We start from the raw sequence: 20,245 nt of genomic DNA, 5'->3' as shown, positions 1-20,245 counted from the left end.
CTAAGACACCAATAATCGTACATATATAAAATAATGCTTTATAGCTCTACTCAAGCATTATATGTTCCTAGAATCAAATTCAGCAATTAAATTCCAAATTATAAATGGTTCTAGAATTTGGAGAACGAGATCGTGTTATGTTCAATTAACTACTTCAAGGAAAACATAAGTTCAATATGTTCTAATTCATTTTGCTGCATTTCGAATTCTGTAACATATCTGTTGTATATATTACAATTATTTTGAACAATATTACATTTATTATGCGATTACTAAAAAGTAGCACAGCATATCACAATAGTTCGCAAAAAATACTTTCAAAAGTATCACATATTTAACTTTTAGGGTGGCAGCAACGGATTGAGATGCATTTGTAGCATATCAGTATCAACTTCATGAAGTTTCAAGGGCTCAAAAGAGAGCTTCAGTCGTGGATGCTTAAAGTACTGTCGGATCTGCAGAGAGAAATCAATTAATATAAAATAATACTTTATTTAAAAATCACTTACAAGGTTCTCGTTTGCACCTGTGTTGTGGCAATGCAATGTTAAATCATGGGAACGATTGTTCAAAGTCTTCTCCATGACACGTCTGCCAAACTCAAAGAAATTCTCGTATAGCTGCATGCCAGATAAGTTGAGAATCTTTAGCGATGGACAGCAGGCCACTGTTTGCCACAATTCTGTTTCACTTGACCAGATCTGAAAATCAACCAAATCGATTTGTTCCAGCTGCTTTAAATCCACAATCAGGTCCCGTAGTTCTTCACTGGTGAAACCATCATTGTCCAGCAATGTCAATTGACGCAAATTTCTGAGTTTTTGCAACGTGGGTATGCTGAATTCCCAGATACAATCATTAAAGACGATCGTATGAACGTCCTTGCCACGCTTTTCTAGCATCTCAGCTAAAATGAAATCAATTTTCAGTTCTATGGCAAGTGTGTGAAGCTTGGGCATCGTCATAAGGTCATGATGCAAATTAAAGTCCCAAATACCATCGGGTAAAAGCAACTCCTCCATAAGCATGCACTTGGCAATCTCTTCAGGAGAATCGCTGCGATAGGTATTATAATCTGGTGACCATTCGCTCAAGTCCAGTTTACGCAACTGCGTCCATTTCGGCAGAGCGCCGCAATAGAAAGTACCATCGGATTTCAAACTATGTAGCCCAGGAAAGAGTTCTGTCATTATTGCTATCACTTCACTATCACAATCGATATCGCAGTCATCCACTGTGTACTCTAGTGTTTTCATGTTGGGAAACGTGTAGTTCTTCCATCGATAGAGAAACTTCAGTGTGACCCACTGAAATTCCAATCCCTGCATTGTGTCATTAATGTTGGACAGAAATACATCCAGCATCTCAGGCATCTCTTCAAACTTCTCATATGCGTGTTCATCAAGGGTAAAGTTGAGTTGATGTTTCCAGGAATATATCACATTTGAGCTCACGCGATTTGAAAAGCCATTGGTGGCTTTATAGAGCGCTAACTGATCTTCTAGATTCAGGTAGTTGATTATTTCCAACCAGCAATCGTCATTGATGGTTTCCATTATCGTTATATGTTTAATTTATGAATTTAACTGTAAAAATGCGAATACAACGTCTGATGAAATTAAGGTAAGAGGTTATTGAAATCGATAGTTTTCTGGTGGAATTTATCGACCAATATCAGCTGATATTTTTTGATAAGCAATACTAGGGATGGAAACAAGTTGCTCGTTGTTTTACAAATTCCCGACTTTTCAATTTTGTAACTCATTAAATCCCGCATGCCCCTCACACAACAATGCTTAACAGTTTATACTGAAACATCAAATCATTTATTAATTCATCAAATTAATCCAAAAGAATAATAGTGAGTATAACATTGTACAATTGACATACTTCAAAATAATGACTGAAGGTCTTAAAATTTAAAGAAATTACCGAAAATACTTCTATTTATAAAATTGGGGAATTACAATATTGTTCATAATAAATCCTTCAAAATACTATAGAACTATTGGATTGCTAGAATTGCTTATTTATTATATGAATACAAATATGGCACACACTATCACAAAAGCTTCAACACATAAAGCAAAGTACTTTTAAACAAGTAAGAAAGCTACAGTCGAGTGTGCTCGACTGTGAGATACCCGCTACCCATTTTTAATAAAGCCAAAATATTGCGGTATCATTTTCAAAATATACCGAATATACTGTAAAAATACTAAAAATATACCAAATGGTATATTTGGTATATCGATATAGCCACAGCAACTAAGACCCCTAGTAAGTAGGCGCTTTTTCCCATACAAAAGTCTTTCTTTAATAACTTCCACAATTTTTATCTGATCGTAACCAAATTTTCAGGAATCATAACTACTATAGTAATTATTGTATATACCAAAATTCGCATTTTAGCATTAAAATTAGGCTTGTTATTCGATTTTTTTTTGATTTGCGGGGGCGGAAGTGGGCGTGGCAAAAATTTGAAGCAAACTTGATCTGCGTGCAAACATAACAAATGCTGTCGAAAAAAAATTATAGCTCTATCTCTTATAGTCTCTGAGATCTAGGTGTTCATACGGACAGACGGACGGACACACAGACGGACATGGCTAGATCGTCTCGGCTGTTGACGCTGATCAAGAATATATATACTTTATAGGGTCGGAGATGCCTCCTTCTGCCTGTTACATACATTTCCTGCCGGCACAAAGTTATAATACCCTTCTACCCTATGGGTAGCGGGTATAAAAAGTAATTGAGTTTTACGTTGTCAACAGCGGATTGAGACGAATTTGGGTGAATTCATCATCGAGTAAGTCCATACTTAAAGGCTCAAAAGAGAGCTTCAGTTGTGTATGCTTAAAGTAATCACAAATCTACAATGACAATTCAAATGTATACTAATAAGAAAAAGATTTGAGTTATTCTTTACTCACTTTCTTAGCCGGTGCATCGCAATAGATGTGTATTGTTAAAGGCTGAGAACGCTTATTCAGTACATCTTCCATGAGATGTCGGTTCGAATCGAAAAAAATCATCAGAATCCATATATGAGCCAAGTATATTCAGAATCTTTAGAGATGGGCAACTGGCAACAGTTTGCCACAATTCCGCTTCACTAGGCCATATTTCAGAGTAAATCAAATCGATTTGTTCCAGCTGATTTAAATCCATAATCAGTTTGCGTAGATCTTCGCTAGTGAAATGATGTTCTTCCTGCAATGTCAAGTGTCGCAAGTTCCTCAGTTTGTGCAACGTGTTCATCTTGTATTTTCCGATGCAATTGTTAAAGACAATAGTATGTATGTCATTGCCGCGCTTCTCTAGAAATTTATTTAAATAGTAATCATCAGTCAATTGAATGGTAAGTGTGTGCAGCTTGGACATGGTCATAACTTCATGATAAAAATTTGTAAAATTACTAACTTGACGCACAATCAACTCTTCTAGTAGCGGATACCTGAGTATAAATAAATTGCCATATGCCGGTATATAATCTGATAACCATTCACTCAAGTCCAGTTTACGCAACTGCGTCCATTGGGGCACCATGCCGGAATCGACACCACCATGAGGCTTCACACTATGCAGTCCAGGAAAGATAGTGGCCATTATTTTGATGGCTTCATTATCATTCCTATTATAATCGCACACATCCAATGTGTACTTCAGTGTTTTCACGCTGGGAAATGTGTATTCTTCCCAGAGTTTGAGAAACTCAACTGTGACATTTTCGAATATTAATTTCTGCACTGTGTCCTTAATGCTGGATATAAATATGTCTAACAATTCAGGCATCTCTTCCATTTTCCCATACATATAGTTGTCAAGTGTAAAGTTGAGTTGATGCTTCCAGGAATATATCACATTTGAGTTCACACGATTTGAAACGCCTTTGGTGGCTTCATAGAGCGCGAATTTGTCGTATATGTCCAAGTACTTGATTATCTCCAACCAACAATCGTCGTTGAGTATGTCCAACATTGTTGTATGTTTAATTTATAAATTCAATCTTTTAAATGCAAATGATACATCTGATGCAATTGAGATAAGATGCTATCGATATCGATAGATTTCGATCATAACGTTCGCAACATTACTATCTAATCAGTGTGACCGTTTTGGTATATTTTGAAGTGTGCAAGATTATTATAGTAATTGAAAATAGTATTTTTAACCGCAATATTACAAAAGTTATTTATTCTGAATGCCTGTGATTATTAATAAAACTAATTTTAGCATTTTAGTGGGTTTCGAACACTGTTGTGACGAAACTAAAAGGAATTAGTAAATTGAATCCCCAGTCTGCGTGATGCACTATTCCACTGTTTCAAAATGTATACTTCTCCCATTGTGTGAGAAACTCCACTGAGACGAACTTCAGTTGCAATTCCTGTATGGTTGCGCTTATGCTGGAGAACAAAATGTCCAACACTTCAGGCTCAAACAACTTAATCCTTATTCCATCAAGTCTAGAGCAATGTCGTTTTTACCAGGTATACACCAGACCTAAGCTTATGCGATTTGAGACTCCTTTAGTGGCTTCGTATAGCGCCAGTTCATTGTCCACCAACAGTTAAAGTTAATTTACGTTTTGCTTCAAGAGTTGAGGCATCTAAGTATTTATTATATTGTTAGTGATACTAAGCAAGCAAATGCGGAATTTAAGAAATAGTTATGCAAATATCATCATGGTATTTAATATATTAATTTAGTTTAGTTTCTACGTTTTTACGTAATTTTGGTATAAATATACTGAGAGCGTGTTTTCAAAATGTTTTCATTTCGGGAAGTGCTGTTAATAACAGGTGAGCGAGCTGTTAAGCTTGTGGAATTCGCAGTGTTATTAACAGTGGCTATGCTAACTTTTTAGATGCAGACAACATATGCGTTTTGATTGTCGTCGAGTTCGCACGCTTCAAAAGTCGTCGTGAATGCGATCGTGAGAGAAACAACGGTCTGCGGGGGACTTTGTAATAATTAGTGTAATCAGCCAACGATCAATCAATGTGTTAATACTCCTTACTTAGTGTTAATTGAGCAAGTGCCAAAGTGAGAACAAAAATGCAGCAACGAAACCGGCAAACGACGTGCAACATCAATAGCAGCAACAAAAACAATGCCGGCAAAATGTTTTGCAGTCTGTTACTGCTAAGCAGTTGCTTAGGTGAGTAATTCGAGGATTGTTAAGAAGAAGTGCAGAAATATTAAAGCATAACAAATGCGAAACGCGTAGAAAGCGTGAGTTGAACGAACTTTGTTGTTTTGTTGTAACACCGGGAAAGTAACTAAACGAATGCCAATAAGAACAAACACACACATACACACACAAGCATGGGTAATGCCAGCTGATTTAACAGTCAGCGGCAGCGCAGCCGACGACGACGTCGACGCACAACTTGTTGATAAACTCTTGAACTGTTTTTTTGGCGCACAATGTTTAAAGCGTAGATTGTGGAGAAAGTTTTCTATTCTTGCTAGTTACTAATGACGTGTACTCTATTTGCCTCTCGCTCTCTTTGCAGTCGCGATACGCGCTTCTTCTTTAATTCCCCCCCGCACGCAACAGCTCTTTGTTCTGCAGAGCGCGGTGAGTTTAGAGAAACTCAACACAGCAGCCAAAGCCGAAGAGGTGAGTTACAATTTTGAAACGCAGCTCAAAGTGAATTCGGTTTGGAGCCAGGATGAATCGCAGCTGCTGGAAATTCACCACAGTAAGCATTACGTTGCAGCGCCGGGCAAAGCAAAGCGTTCGATTACGTCTCTGCCCGATCGACCTTTCTACATAGCGCTGGTCAAAGGGCAGCCGGAGCAGTTGATAGCGCACACGTCGCGCGATCAATCGCTGCTCAATCTGGAACGCGGCGTCGCCTCGCTGCTGCAGCTGCGTCGTTCCAGCGGCGAAGCCGACACTGAATTGGATGCCTCTGGACATTGTCGCGTGCGCTACAACTTTAAATCCACCACTCGTGTGGAGAAGCATAAAACGGATTGTGCTCCCTGGGATCTGCGTGTCAGTTATCATCCTGAGCAAGCGCTCGGTGTCTCACAGAATTCCCAGGAACAAGTTGACTACGAACTGTCGGCAGATGGCGCTTTGTTGCGTGCCGAGTCTAAGGAGACGCATCGTTTGACACTCGCTGCCAAACCGGATGTGGGCAGTTTGGTGCGCGGCAATCTGCGACTGCAACATCTGGCTGAAGGGGCGGAGCAGGTGCCGCAACTGGAACATGCCACACTGGAAGCAGCCGTGGAAAGTCTGCTGGAATGGTATCGCGTTTTTCCGTTGGAAGCCGATGTAGATGGCGCTATTGGAGAACTGAAGAAGCAAACGGTGAGTGATCATTCGATAGTTTTCAAAACTATCGAGTATAACGTAAAATTAAGTATAGTAGGTTTTCACAAATATTAATCACTTCATTAATAGACAACTCATTAAATTAAGATTGATATATTAATTGAATAATAAAGTTAATAAGTAATATTGAATATTGATATTCCTTATTACATATAAAGAAGGTTTAATAGTTATGAGTAAATACTTAAATTACGTTTTAAGAGCAGTAGTCAGACATGAATAAAAATAAATGTAATTAATATTCAACTAGAGAAAATAACTATTTTAAAATATCAGAAATTGTCTAATGGTTGTTATTAGTACTTAATAAATAGAAAAGATATACAAAATTACTAATTAGTAATCAGCTAATTACAAATGATGATTAATCGACAAGCTTTGAAACTAATTGAGCTAGGGGTAATAGCGATCCTATTAAATTATCACTATTAAGAGTTTTGTGACCGATATCTGCTTAAGTCGTTTGATCGCTAATTAGTTAAACTGTAATAATCCATAATTGCCTAGATCAAGATTAGTAATAATCAGTTAAACGGTATAAATCACAAGTTTGAACAGTAAAATTAAAAAATTAATTAGATTGCGATTAGTTTACCGTTAAATTTGACATATATCAACAATCGATTAATCGGCAACTCTATTTTTACAGTTATTGGAGCAATTTGAGCAAAGCGCGGAGCAACTGCAAGAGGAGGACGTGGGCAAATCCTCGTTAGCGTTGGCCTACGCTCAACTGTTGCCATTGGCTCGACTCACAAAGCAGCCGGAGTTCGAGGAATTGCTGCAGACGCATGGAAAGTTGGCCACACAGCTGGTGGATCTGCTGGGAGCTGTGCAAACCTACGAAGCACACAATGCAACCTTTGGTCATTTCTATAAAGGAGCCGAGACATCGCAGGAATCGCTAGAGCTGCTGGAAAAGTATCTGCAATCTTTGGCAGTGGCCACGCATCCGGAGCGTGCGATACTCGAGCATTTATTCGGCTGGCAACAGCAGCAGGAGAAGATTGGCGGAGCCAAGCAGTCGAAACTACGCGATAGCGTGCTCCAAACTCTGGCCACGCTCACGCGACAAAGTGGCCTCGATGCGAATGATGCACTGCTGCAGCAGTTGCGGGATTTACTCATCGATGGGCTGAGCTCCAAGGATGCCAGCTTGTATGTGCGGGCGTTGCAGAATCTGCGTGACCCGTTGACCATCGATGTGCTGTTGAAGCAGGCAACGGAATCAAAGGATGCCAAGATAACTGTGGCGGCTCTGCAGGCACTCAAATCCTTCCCAGCTGCCAATTTTGCGACGCCACATCGTCAGCTATTCGAGAGTATTTTCTATCAACGTCAGAGACGCTTCGATAGCTCCGCTCGCACCTTGGCTTTGGATGTGCTTCTGGCCATGCGTCCGAGTGCCGAGCAATTGGGTCAACTGCTTGACTATCTCGCTTCCAATGATCGTCAGTTTGAGATCAAGACTTATGTGCTGCAGAAGCTGCGCATGCTCGCCGAGATCTGTCCACGTTTTCGTGCCATGTTCCGCTCCGCATTGACACAGCGAGAGCATGTGAACAACTACAATGTGCTGGGACAGCGAGGTAGGTATTAAGATGACTCAATTGAGATACCGAATTCATGTTTAGTTCCCTTTTGCAGGTCTCACCACTGTGCTCACTCGCCAGCTGTCGCAGTCGCCTGCTTTCAATGAGACATTGCTCAGCACCCAGGAGGTTTATCAGGGCATCCTCAAGCGGGGATCGGTTGAGTTTTTGTTGCACGCTGCCCGCGAGCAAGCGAGCAGCTTTAAGCTGGGCATTTACACAGCTGGCTTGGGTTCGTTGGTGGGCGATAGCGATGAGGCGGCGGATGATGGCATTCCGGCTGATGATGAGCTGCAGAGCGAAGAAACTGTCACCGCGGGCATGGAGATTAGCGTGCAGGGCGCTCAGCTGCGTCCGCTCATCTTCTTTAACGGTCAAACGGAGCTCATGGGTCATGTTTGGGGTGGCAGCGCGTCGGACTCGACGCCAGCTTATCAGGCCACAACATTGGCCCAGGATCATGAGCATTACATTGTGCTGGCATCGGGCGCTACGTTGCATTGGCGTGTTTTGGGTGCACGCAGCGTGGATCTCAATGGCAAAGTGGGTTTCAGTTTGTGGAATCGCAATGCGCAAACAGAGATACAGCAAAAGTGAGTGCAGCACATTAACAACTGTTTTAACTCGAAAGCTAATAAATTCTTGAACTATTTTATAGCACTGGCAGCGCTGTTGTGGGTCATATTGCTGTGGGCTTCACCTATGCTAAACTGGTGCAGGATTTCACACTCACCCATGAGCCAAAACTCAGTCTTCAAGCGGATCTGGACTTTTACAGCGGCATTAAGCTTTGCATGCAACTGCAGCGTCCAGAGCAGCTTTTAACGTTAGTCAAACTTCTATTTTAATTTTGCATTCCTTCTTTAATCGTATATTCTTTCAACTTTATAGCTATTCCAATGTCCGCTCCGTTTATCTACAAAATGTGGAACCAGCTTATGCCAAGCATTTGCGTTCAACTCTCACACACAAATCGGCGGGTCGCACGTTTGCCTTGAATCAGAAGAACAACGAGATGTGCAACCAGATAATTGAATCCTGAGATTAAAAATTGCATTTATCAACAATTCAATTGCTAATTTGTATATATCAAAGTGCAGAGATTAAGACTCACAATAGAGATTATTAAATTTCAAATAACTACAACTAAAATTCAAAAAGCGAAATTTATTTCTTAAAACGTCAGTGCAAAGTATAGATTTTATGTATGTGTGTATATCGATAATATACATATATTTGCATAATATGTAGATAATACATAATAATATTAATTTACTTATTTGGGCTTTGAAATTTGTATACCAAAAATCAACGCATTTTAAAAAACGTTTCACAAAACCTTTATAAGGAAGTTGCCATAGGGTCAAAAATACAAACTCACTCTCATGCTTAGTTAAGAATCTTAACTTAAGATCTAAAGTGAACCCTCCACTGGCAAAATTAATAGGCAAATAATTAATTGATTGATCAATCCAATAAATTAATTATGACCTGCAATGGAAAGAAACGAAATTGAAGCAGTTTATAGCAGTTCTTAACTAATATTATATTGTATATTTAATTTTATTCACAAATTGTTATTAATAATGATAATCTCAGGCTTCAAATCGTATATTATTGTTTAGTACACAATTGATAGAAATGGTATACTTTTTGGGTACACAAAATGCTTGTACGGTGAACTCTGTTAACAGTATGTTAACAAGCAGCTCTGTTAGCATCAGAGCAGTTTGCAGAACAGATGATTTGGTTAACAAAACTGTACAGTTTTAAAGTAAAGCACTTAATATATTAATTTTCATATTATCAACAATTTTGAAAACTATTAAATTAAAAATCAAAAATGTAACATTTAAAAATGGTGCGTTGGTAAGTAATTAAAAGATTGAGATTAGAGCATCCATTTAATATATATGTTGTACTATAATTTTTAATCGAAAATAAGAAAGCATAAGAAATGCGTTCATTTTCGTTTTTAATTATTTTAGTATTTATATTAAGAAAACATGATATCGTAGCATCACAAAAAAAAATCACTTAAAACTTAAAACACAAAAATATGAAGCGTGGCGCATTTTCATAGGCAATTTTGAAAAATCCCCTTATTAAATGGGTGGTATATTTTGGAACGTAATTTAGTATATGTTGGCACTCAACTGCGGTCACGCTGCACACTAGGCACAACACTGGCATTTCATTTATTTTCGTAAGAAATGGGCTTGTAATAAACGTGAAATATATAAGGAAGTGTGTAAAAACATATGTGAAGTGTGAGTGTATAAGAACTGTGTTTATCGTTGTCAGTTTAAGTGATGATAGTAATTAGGCCAAATCCCAATTGTCTCGCGCTTTTCTAATGTGCGCGCGTGTGCGTGAGTTTTTTGTACATTGGTGTGCGTGTGGAGGCCTGGCCCACACATGCAAACATTTCGCACACTTGTAAACGTTGAATAGTTCGTCCCTATATTTGTTGTTGTTGTTGTTATAATTGAAAATACATTGCAATGATACGTAAAAATTGTGCTAAATATAAAACTCGATTAAATGTATTGTTTGCCTTGGCAATTTTCACGAATAAAAAGCGTTAAAAAGTATTAAGTGACGAAGACTGTCCAGCAGGGAGATTATTTATAAAGAAAGGTGCTAACTAAATGCAGACAGGCGCTAACAATAAAAATATACGATTATTTATTGTACGAATATTTATTTTTTTTCGACTGGCCATCAGCAAACGACAACAACAACTATAACAGCGAAGAGCAAGGAGAGTGAGTGAGAGAGAGAGTAGCAGTGCAATGCTGAGCGCAACTCTCCGCTGTGGTTGTTGTTGTTGACATTGTGACGTGTGTGTGTTTGGGCATGCTTTGCATATGTATGCATGTATGGGAATGTGAGTGTTGCGTGAAGTTGCAATACAACAAGAACCACGTGTAAAGAGCGTGCGCTGCGTTTTGTGCAGCCAGCAAATATTTGGCATTTACTTGGCATTTAAAGCGATAACAACAACAACAACGATCGCAGTCAGCTGTAGTTCCAATCAAAGTCGTGTTAGTATTTCTTATTTAAGGGCATTTAATAAGCTCAGCTAATCAGCCGGGTAATTGGTATTCATTAGTACAAAGCCAAAGGAAAGAATAAATAATTACATTTACATTTAGCGCGTTTTAAATCAGTCCCAGAGAGCCAAACCGACACAGAGTAAGAGAGCGACGTTACGAATGCTCCCCAGTACACGCACGCACACACACTTGCGCAACGTTGGCGCTCTCGCCAATGGGTTCTCTCATACGAATCTCTACCATCGGGTGCTGTAACGGTATCAGCAAAAGCGCTCTCACGCCTCAGTGTCGTTTGGCCAGACCATAACGTCACAATTCAGTTGATTTTTAACGCTCGCAGCGCAAGGTAGTCGCCGCAACGTTGCTCGATTCAAACCAAAACCTTTATGTGTGAGGGAAGAAAAAAAATTGAATAGCAAAGGTTTCATTCTACAGCCCCTGCGCCCCACCATTGTGCATTCTGTTCTGGGCATAAGAACAGAACAACAACAACAACAAATATCGTGCGTGTTATTCTCTCTTTTTAACCGATTCCTTTGAATGTAGAATTTACCTGTAAAAGTGAAAACGTAAACCGAACGACGCAAGCAAAACAAAACTCGTGTGTGCAAGCAGCAGCAAAAGCAAAAAAAAAAAAACGTAATCAAAAGAATAAAATAAAAAACAAGACGCCACTCAGCGCAAGAGTGCGAAAGAGCAAGAGAGAACGAGTGTGAACAGCATAAGAACATAACGAAAACTGCAGCAAACACGAAAAAAAGGAAGAGCCAAGTGGACTAAGAAGTAGACGACGAGAACGCAACGAAAATAACGAAAACAACACAGCACCAACAACAATAACAACAACAACTGACACAGCCACCATCAGGTAAGTGCATCTCATGCTTTCTCGCTCTATCTCCCGAATTTGCATCTCGCTGACCTTTTCTATGACTCAGTTCACCACTTTTATAAAGCTGTTTTTCCCGTATTTTAAATATATTATAATAATCTTGGGCTCCAATGAGCCTTAAAAAAAAGTGTGCTGATGACTCAGTACGATTTTAACCATAAATTTCAATGACTTTGGGTAATTTTTTTGCTGCTTTTGTTTGGTTAGTTCATTTTCAAGCCGATTTCGTATTATTTTCAGTTCGCACATAATCTACATACTTTATTTTTTTTTCCTTTTTTGTGATTCTGATTAGATAGGCAAAGAAAAAAAAAACAAATTTCAAACCTTGCACAATTTACGACAATTCTCTTGATCTTTGAAACGAAATCTTTGACTTGTTATGTGTTTTATGACTGCAGAAAAAACTTTTAAATTTGCTGTGAAACGGAAGATTTTAGATTTATGGGTCTTAAAAGTGCCGTAAAACATTTTTAGAATTATCTATTTAAACTTAAAATGCCACATGAAGTGACGAAATAAGTGCAAAAATAATCTATTCCATTATTAACCCGATTTATTTATAATTAGTATCATAATGTGGAAATAAAAAACGATTGCAAAATATCAGATTGAAATTTCAACAGTCTTACACTGAAATTCAATCTTCATTATATTATTTTTTATTTTTTAATCAAACTTTCCGACAGATAAGTTAATTGTTTCAAGTGTCTAACGCAGTTATCTCTCGTTATCATTATGTTAAATTAAGTTTTGATTAAAAATAACAAGAAAAGGAGCGTAACACAAATTTATATTGTCATTTAAGTGAGTCATTATTTCAAACGATGTTTATCTATTTATGTTCGTGTCATCGTTATAGGTTGAAATATGAACTTTTTATAATTAAGACACTTTTTCGCCGTTAGAAGAAAAGGCTGTAATAAAAAGTTGAAGTTCCACCCACCAATTCAGTAGAAAACGTAAAGTTTACACTCTAAACATTTGCCCCACCTTCGTCCACCTCTCGGATACCCAAAACAAAAGCAAAAACAAAAAAACAATTCCACAAATTGTTGTATCCACATGCTTCACATAGCACAGTGCTTTAGGGGCAACAATAAACAAGGTAATTGCTTAATTTACAGCTTAATTTTTGAGCTTGCTTGAACTCAGAGCTTCTCGGAAAAATGAAAACAAAACTTGGCTAAAATCAATTTCTATGGCAAATAGCTCTTGCACTTATCTTATCTTCCTCCGACGACCCAATTAAGTTGCTTAACAGGTTTCGCAGCAAGGGAATCCAAAAAAGAAAAAAAAATACGGAAAAAGTTTAAAGTTGGCTGAATTCGCAGACAGGCAAAGTATTTTTTTTTTGTTTTCGTATTTTTATCGCAAAATGCGTATAGACAAATTATGTTTGGGTAGCTGTCACAAATTGCCATTGGATCATTCGCTCAAATCGATGGCCGAAACTAACAAACTGGCAAACTGGCAAACTGGATCCGCCTTTTAGCCAAGCCAAGCCAGGGCGCGGTGGACGATTCGACTCACGTGACATGGACCAAAACGCAGCAAAACGACTTTTAAAACTTGTGTCCGATTCATTTAAGCTTTCAAAAGTACGTGAGGCTAAGCAATCAACTGCAAAAATATATAGCTATTACCGATCCAATCCAAGCGAATCAGAAACAGTTAAGCCTAGCAAAGAATCTTTGTGTGGTGTAGTCGAAGTTTAGATACGCTGTAAGTGCAATTTGTTTAGGGTAAAACTTTGCCAATTATTTAAGTTAAAGTTTAGCTAATAAACAAGAGTAAATAATAGAATTGATCTTCCATTGTCTATTTCCTAAAAAGAGTATTTTTGCTTCTCAAAAACTCAATTATATGAACTTTATTTAATTGTCATTACAATTGCTGTTAAGATTATTTTTAAAATTTCTATAATTCTTATTTCAATATATCTATCATTTCTGAATTTTCCATATATTATATATATGTCCACACATACATTATTTCTGGAATTTATATTAGATATGTATAATTCCTGAATTCCTTATTTCAATCTATGGAAATTTTTAGAAAATTTGCCTTCATCTAACTTGTGCTCACATTTTCCTAACTACCTTCAATATTTTGAAATTTGTATTATATTTCTATATTTCCTATATTCTTTCTTTCAATCGATAGAAATTTAAAAAATCTTATCTTCATTTAACTTGTGATGACATTTTCTTAACTACCTTCTGTATCTTTTGATTTCTATTATATATCAATCATTTCTGAATTTCTTAATTTAATCATTGGGAATCTTATTTTCATCTAACTTGTGCTCACACTTTCTTAAATACATTCGATATTTTTATATTTGCTTTATATTTCTATTATTTCGATATTCTTTATTTCAATCGGTGGAAATTTAAAAAATCTTATCTTCATTTAACTTGTGCTCACATTTTCTTAACTACCTTCGATATTTTCATCGCCTATTTAGAGGGTATACAAAAATGTTGACGAGAATTTGCGAGGAGGGGCAAAATCAATCGATTTCAATAAGACGACAGAGCGCAAACTGAAATCTTAAATCTCGGATCATATATCGCAAAATGCCGCTGATGATTTGTGTACGTGCCTAGACAAGAGCGACGACAAACTTGTGTTGTGTCGATCGACTCACTCGATTCATGCTGTGTTGTTATGAATCATCGATGTGTCGATGATGAAAATTCTAGCTTAGGACTCACAATCGAGACAGAGCGACAAATCGCGTGGGTCAGTAAGTGGAAGTCAGTATGATTTGGGTTCTCCAAGCACGTCTATTATATCGTATCGTCAGTCAGTCAGTCAGTTTGCTTGGTTCATTCAACTTTAGTGTTTTGTTAGTCGCTAGTTATCTACCATAGTTCTGTGTGTGCATGTTTCTATTTCTATTTCAATTTCAACTTAACAAAACGACCAACTAACCCAATGAAAAACTCACCCCACAATTGGACTTTGCGTCTAGCTGACAGGTGATTGTTTTTCTTTCACACACACCAAAAAAAAAAAAAAAACAACAAAATCGATAAGTTTTATTTGAGTTTTCGTTGTTGTTTGTTGTTGTGTTTCGGTTGTCTAAAATTGCTGAGCTGTGCGTTATTTATAGGTGACAGCCCCACAACCCTCCGTTTGCTTGACCTGGCTGCAAAGCATAGATACTTCTGTATTTGGTGGATATTGTATCTCTTTTTGGCTGGCTTACCAACTGGATAATAATTCACTCTCTTGTCACATGTTGTGCAATATCTGTGCGATTGGATTGGACTTCTATTTTGATTGCCACTTTAATGCATGGACTAATTCAATTTTGTTTAACGACATTCAGATTGATTTTAGATTGAATTTTATTGGCGTTAAGCACTCATTTGTGTTATCCACGCTGAGCTCTTTTTGTCCAATTCAATGCGACAGTAATATTATCCGACATTTTTACATTATTGGTTTTTTTGTCGTACATTAAATGTAATCCCCATTTATCTGGTATTCAGCAGAGTTGTAGACATCTGTTGATATTCGTTTTTTCGAATGGATTTCAGTTCATTTAAAGTTCATTCGCATTTATCCGCTGTTATCTACAAAGCGTGCGCCTATTATTTACCATATTGTCGCCTACAATGCAAATGCAGCTCGCTTTATCTGCCTTTGTTTAAAAATAGTTTAAATTGTAAAAAAAATGCATTTATCTGCTCTGTAAAAATGTAATGCATACTCAACTATACTTTACATTAATTCGCATTTGAATTCATTTACTGTAATATTATCCGTAATTATCCGAAATGATTTGTCGCAATAGAAATAATATTCGCTCGCTTTTTATGGCATTACCGAATAGCCCCAGTGATATATTGAATTAACAGAACATTATCCGCACTTATCCATTATGTCATTAAACCAATAAAACGTTATCCGTAGGTGTCAAATGCTGCAGTAATTGACATATAGATGACATTGGAGACTTATCCGAACTGCACTATAGAAAACAGGATTTGACGCTTAACTTCACGCTTCAACTTCGTTGAGAGTTGCTAAATTATTATCGTTTTATTGCATGTGACCAATAAAGCGAGTTCTGACCACAAAAACCCATCGAGCTATAAATTTTACACAATTTTCGTGAATGTGCGGGCTTTGAGACTAAAGTTATAAGTTATAAAAAAAAACCCCACCTCCCACACACAAGATCATAAATCCCAATCAAATTTATTATTAAATCAAGTACAATTCGTGTGTGCGGCTCAAATGTGTTAATAACGCAACACAATAATAACGCAGAAAAAAAGGAATGAATAAAAAAAAAATACGCCCACAATTTGCAGCTCACAGAGAAAGCCGAAAATAACAAAAAAATTAAAAAGAATAATATATGTAACTCGCATATTGAGCTATAGGTATGTACTATATATGAGGGTATATATATATATATAGATCTATATAGAGCGATATGTGACCACGACAAGCTCGACAATCAATTGTCTGGCTCGGGAAATTGTGCGGCATTAATTTGTGCAAGTAATTTCATTGACGGTGGCTTCATCGACAATTGTTGTTGTCTGGTCCGTGCTCAGTTAATGAATAAAAAAGTTAATAACTAAATGGGGACACACACAACACACACATACATATATTTATATGTTTAGTGTAAAAATACTTCATGCAATGACCTTGATTTTGTCACTGTGTTTGTTTTTGCAGTTTATCGGGACTTGTTTTCGATAGTCCGGGGATCAACAGTTAATTTATGGCCTGCATTCTGATTAGGTTTCTATTTACTGTTTACTGGTTTGTTGCCAAGCAGCCGCATTTTGTTGTGTTTCTATCTATTACAATTTCATTCAATTACCGTCCTCCAAATTGTGTTACGCGTGATTCGATAGACAGATAAACGGTTAATTTACGATTGCTTATCTGCAGGATAAACTGGAAATATCTGCTATGCTTGTTATACGCCACAACTTGAATAAGTTGTAATTGCACCCGCTGTTTGATTTGCTTAAATGCCTCTTAATCAACACGGATAACTTGTTGCCCATCGATAACTTTTGTTGTTGTTGTTGCCTTGAGCAGCGAGATGTCGTTGCTATGGCAATGTTTGTTGGATAAGCTTTTTGTCTAATTGACTTAAACGATTGTGATGCGAATGTCATGACCTGTTGTCACTTATCCGCCATTATCCGTGCCGCTTTAATACCCTCGGATAAGCATTCGTTTATTACTGACAAGTGGGCCGCTTGCAGTTAGGCTTTAAAGTACACACAAAGTTTTATCCGTAGCGACATTTTTCCGCCTTAAGTTAAGGCAAACGATATCAACAAGACGTTCGCTCATTTGCCGTTGTCACTCTTCATTGAGATAAGTTCAATTCGCATAGAGGAGCTCGCTCAGCCCGCCATAAAAAACATCCGGCCTCGGGGCACAAAAGCATAAGCAACAGCCTGTAGGTCCCCAATGCTCCCCCTTTCGAGCCCCTCCTCCCTCGCTGTCGAGGTAAACCAGGCAGTCGAGTCGACTCGAGTTGATGACAATGGCGCGTAGTTTACTTGTTTCTGCCCATTGTATTTTGCATTCAAGCATTTATTATATTATACATTATTTGAATAAAGTGAATTACGTACAAAAGAAGTTTCTTCTGTCTCTCGACCTCTGTGAAATATTCAGGTTCAACTCCCTAAGCCAATGCTTAATTGAATTGAACACCATACCATTGTCAAGCAAAGAAGAAGAATAAAGAGAAGGCCCAGTTACGTTGCTTGGCAAATTCTTGAGTCTTGCTTTGTTTTCACATGCCCATCATATTTTCCCCTCTCTCTCTTCCATCTCTGTTTGTTATCTTTGCAAATTTGACGCGCTTTCAATAAATAAATCCCCAGTGGATTATGCGTTGCTTCTTCATCGCAGCGCTAATTCAATTTATGCTCGTCAAATTATTTTGCCCCAGTCGACAGTCGAGAGTCCGCTGCGAATCGCTGCGTGGGCGACAGTTAGTTTAGGGATTTTTTTTTTATTATTTTATTTTTTCGCACGCCTCTTCATGATTTAAAAATTTGTTTGTCGTTCTATAATTGCGATTCGCAAACTATGGCAGAGGGGATCTCTGAGGGGGCAATTGTGAATGTCACGTCCACATTTGTGCGGCCAATGGTCACATATGAGCACTAATTAATTGGCTCTGGTTTCTTTAATTAGCAAAACCAAAAACGAAAATAACAAGCACGACAATTAGTCGAGCATTTTTAGAATTTGTGTACGTGCAAATATTTTTGCCATTTGTAAGTGAGTTTTGAGTAAGGTCTGCTGTAGACTCTCAGACTCTATGGCAGATGTGACGCAAGCGGATAAACTGAAAAATCATTCTCACTGTATGGAATATAAATGAATAATTATTCAAATTAATAGATGTCTCTTTAAATGACCGTAACTAACGGAGATTTTTATATCTTGGCTGTGAAATTACACTTCTTATCCAAAGCAGGATAAACTTTGTTCTTTAGTAATTAAAGTTATCCGGATAAGTTTTTTAAAGATGGGAAGAAGATATTTACCAAGATCTGCAATTTATTTTATGTCATTAATATAGAGAAATCTAAATAAAAGACTTTTTACTAAACAGCTGTTTATGCAGTTACTCTTCGGGGCTCGTAAGTAGCCAAAATTATCCGGATAAGTTTTTTAATGAAGATAATAAATTGGCTTAGTATATATACATCTTCGTTCATATTACTATGCGTAGCGATTATTATTAATATGGGGATACATATTCCAATAATTCTCCTAGGATGGCTTTTTCATATTTATCCGTAGAATTTTCTTCAAATGGATAACGGATATAAACTACTATTCGAATAACAAATAATCTGAGCATATCATATACTATTTTTACCAAATTTAAGCGATATTTTCCCAAGCTATAATAAGCTACTTTTGCAACGGATAATAAGTTACTTACATTTTTTTTATCGTAATTCTTGAAACGGATAACGGTTCTTAATTAAACTTATTATATAATAATGTTATATACTATTCGAATCATAATAAATTTATCAAATACAATTTCATTTATAACTAACTTTTTGCTATATTTTCATAAATAAGCTACTTTTATATTTTTATCCATCGTATGTTCTTGCAACGGATAATTTGCAGTATCCCGTCGTTCGACTGCTATATTTAGAGTCTGCAAATCCTTCGCTTGAACTGTTGCATTTCATGCGCTAATGACGCAAATCGTGCAATGATCTTTGCGTTGCTTATAGCGTGTTTGTGAAATTAGCGTGTTTTTTTTTTTTTGTTCGGTTGTGTATATTTTATTTGGCTTAATACGCATGCGTCCAAAGCACTTGGTGAACGTGATCGAACAATACAGAAGCAGTATTAAGCAGTGTGTGGACAGTGTACAAAGTTTTCAGTTTCTTTTTTTTTCTTTTTCTTTTTTGCCATCGCCCCCACACGAAACTAACAAACTACTGCAAAAATCTTTTGGGCGAAACGAAACTCGTGCTCAACCTGAAATGGTATTGTCTAATAAATATTTGGAAACAGGCCTCCTCCATTGTTTACAAAGCTCAAAAGCGAAATGAAAATAATAAATAAATGCTCGCCGCAAACTCAAAGTGAGCGAGCGATAAGTCGGCTACCCGTAGCATATATATACATATATAAACATATATATATGGTATACTTGAAAAGCACGTGATGGTGCAGCGAGTTTCAGTTTGCGCTCAGCTGAGCTCTCGATGTGCTCTCGAATATCATTGAAGTTCGCTGGAATGCCAAAACAAGTGTAGAACAATTGTACAAGTAAGACTTGTATCAGCTGAGTCAGGCCTAGAGATGGGCGCGTGACACGACCCAGCGATATCGCTTAACTTAAGCAAGGTTTAATATATACAAATCCTTTATTGATGGGCGTCGTTTTTCACTAGTTTATAGATCTATCAAATATCTTTACTGTCATCTTCATTTTGTTATTGTCATCTCTAGACATTTGCTCTTACCTTTGCTTGCTACAACACAAATTTTTTACACATTTTGGCAACATTCGCACACATCATTTGGCCGTAATCGTAATATATTTATATAAATATGGCAGACTTAAGTACATACGAAATGAAATCATGATGACATCGGACCGGTTTTCTCTCTCTCTAACTAAGTCTCGAAAATTCTCTCAATCGATTGAAAAGTAAAATGCGTATAAAAGTATAAAATAAAATATTGCAAAATAGCTATCGACAACTGTTGCTGATTGATGATGAACTTTGTGGACTTGTCGTCGTCAAAGTAATGGCCCTGCATTTGTCTGCTCTCAGACTCAGCGGTGTCTCCGCAG

General features: G+C 37.3%; 3 protein-coding genes across 7 annotated transcripts in view; 2 read left to right on the top strand and 1 right to left on the bottom strand.

Annotated features, from left to right (window-relative positions):
• Positions 1-180: 180 nt before the first annotated feature.
• Positions 181-4,610, bottom strand: LOC132790121 (uncharacterized). 5 transcript variants are annotated; one of them, XM_060798572.1, is made up of 4 exons: positions 2,937-4,073; positions 998-1,586; positions 510-907; positions 181-455 (listed from the first exon to the last, which is right to left on the bottom strand). In XM_060798572.1, exons 2-4 carry the CDS (start codon positions 1,554-1,556, stop codon positions 342-344), a joined length of 1,071 nt encoding a protein of 356 aa, XP_060654555.1. In that variant the 5' UTR covers positions 1,557-1,586; positions 2,937-4,073; the 3' UTR covers positions 181-341. The 5 variants fall into 5 exon arrangements, 2 of the variants coding, with proteins under 2 accessions (XP_060654555.1, XP_060654546.1); XR_009632774.1 differs by lacking the exons at positions 181-455; positions 510-907; positions 998-1,586 and adding an exon at positions 2,541-2,876 and having other exon boundaries at positions 2,937-3,323; positions 3,427-4,610; XR_009632775.1 differs by lacking the exons at positions 181-455; positions 510-907; positions 998-1,586 and adding an exon at positions 2,541-2,876 and having other exon boundaries at positions 2,937-3,323; positions 3,461-4,610.
• Positions 4,611-4,883: 273 nt separating this feature from the next.
• On the top strand, positions 4,884-9,111 carry LOC132790111 (microsomal triacylglycerol transfer protein). The gene is made up of 6 exons (XM_060798551.1): positions 4,884-5,167; positions 5,526-6,334; positions 7,008-7,947; positions 8,006-8,543; positions 8,609-8,776; positions 8,842-9,111. Exons 1-6 carry the CDS (start codon positions 5,065-5,067, stop codon positions 8,990-8,992), a joined length of 2,709 nt encoding a protein of 902 aa, XP_060654534.1. The 5' UTR covers positions 4,884-5,064; the 3' UTR covers positions 8,993-9,111.
• A 2,229-nt stretch (positions 9,112-11,340) lies between these two features.
• The window catches only part of LOC132783621 (GTPase-activating protein skywalker), a 55,300-nt gene continuing 46,395 nt past the window's right edge, over positions 11,341-20,245 (top strand). The window contains 1 exon segment of the mRNA XM_060788914.1: positions 11,341-11,877. The gene's annotated coding sequence lies outside the window, so the exon portion shown is untranslated.

The sequence above is a fragment of the Drosophila nasuta genome, chromosome 2L (assembly GCF_023558535.2).
Source record: "Drosophila nasuta strain 15112-1781.00 chromosome 2L, ASM2355853v1, whole genome shotgun sequence".
In the NCBI taxonomy this organism is placed as follows: Eukaryota; Metazoa; Arthropoda; class Insecta; order Diptera; family Drosophilidae; genus Drosophila; species Drosophila nasuta.
The sequence above is the reverse complement of the archived record's forward strand: the minus strand, read 5'-3'. Positions and strand labels throughout refer to the sequence as shown.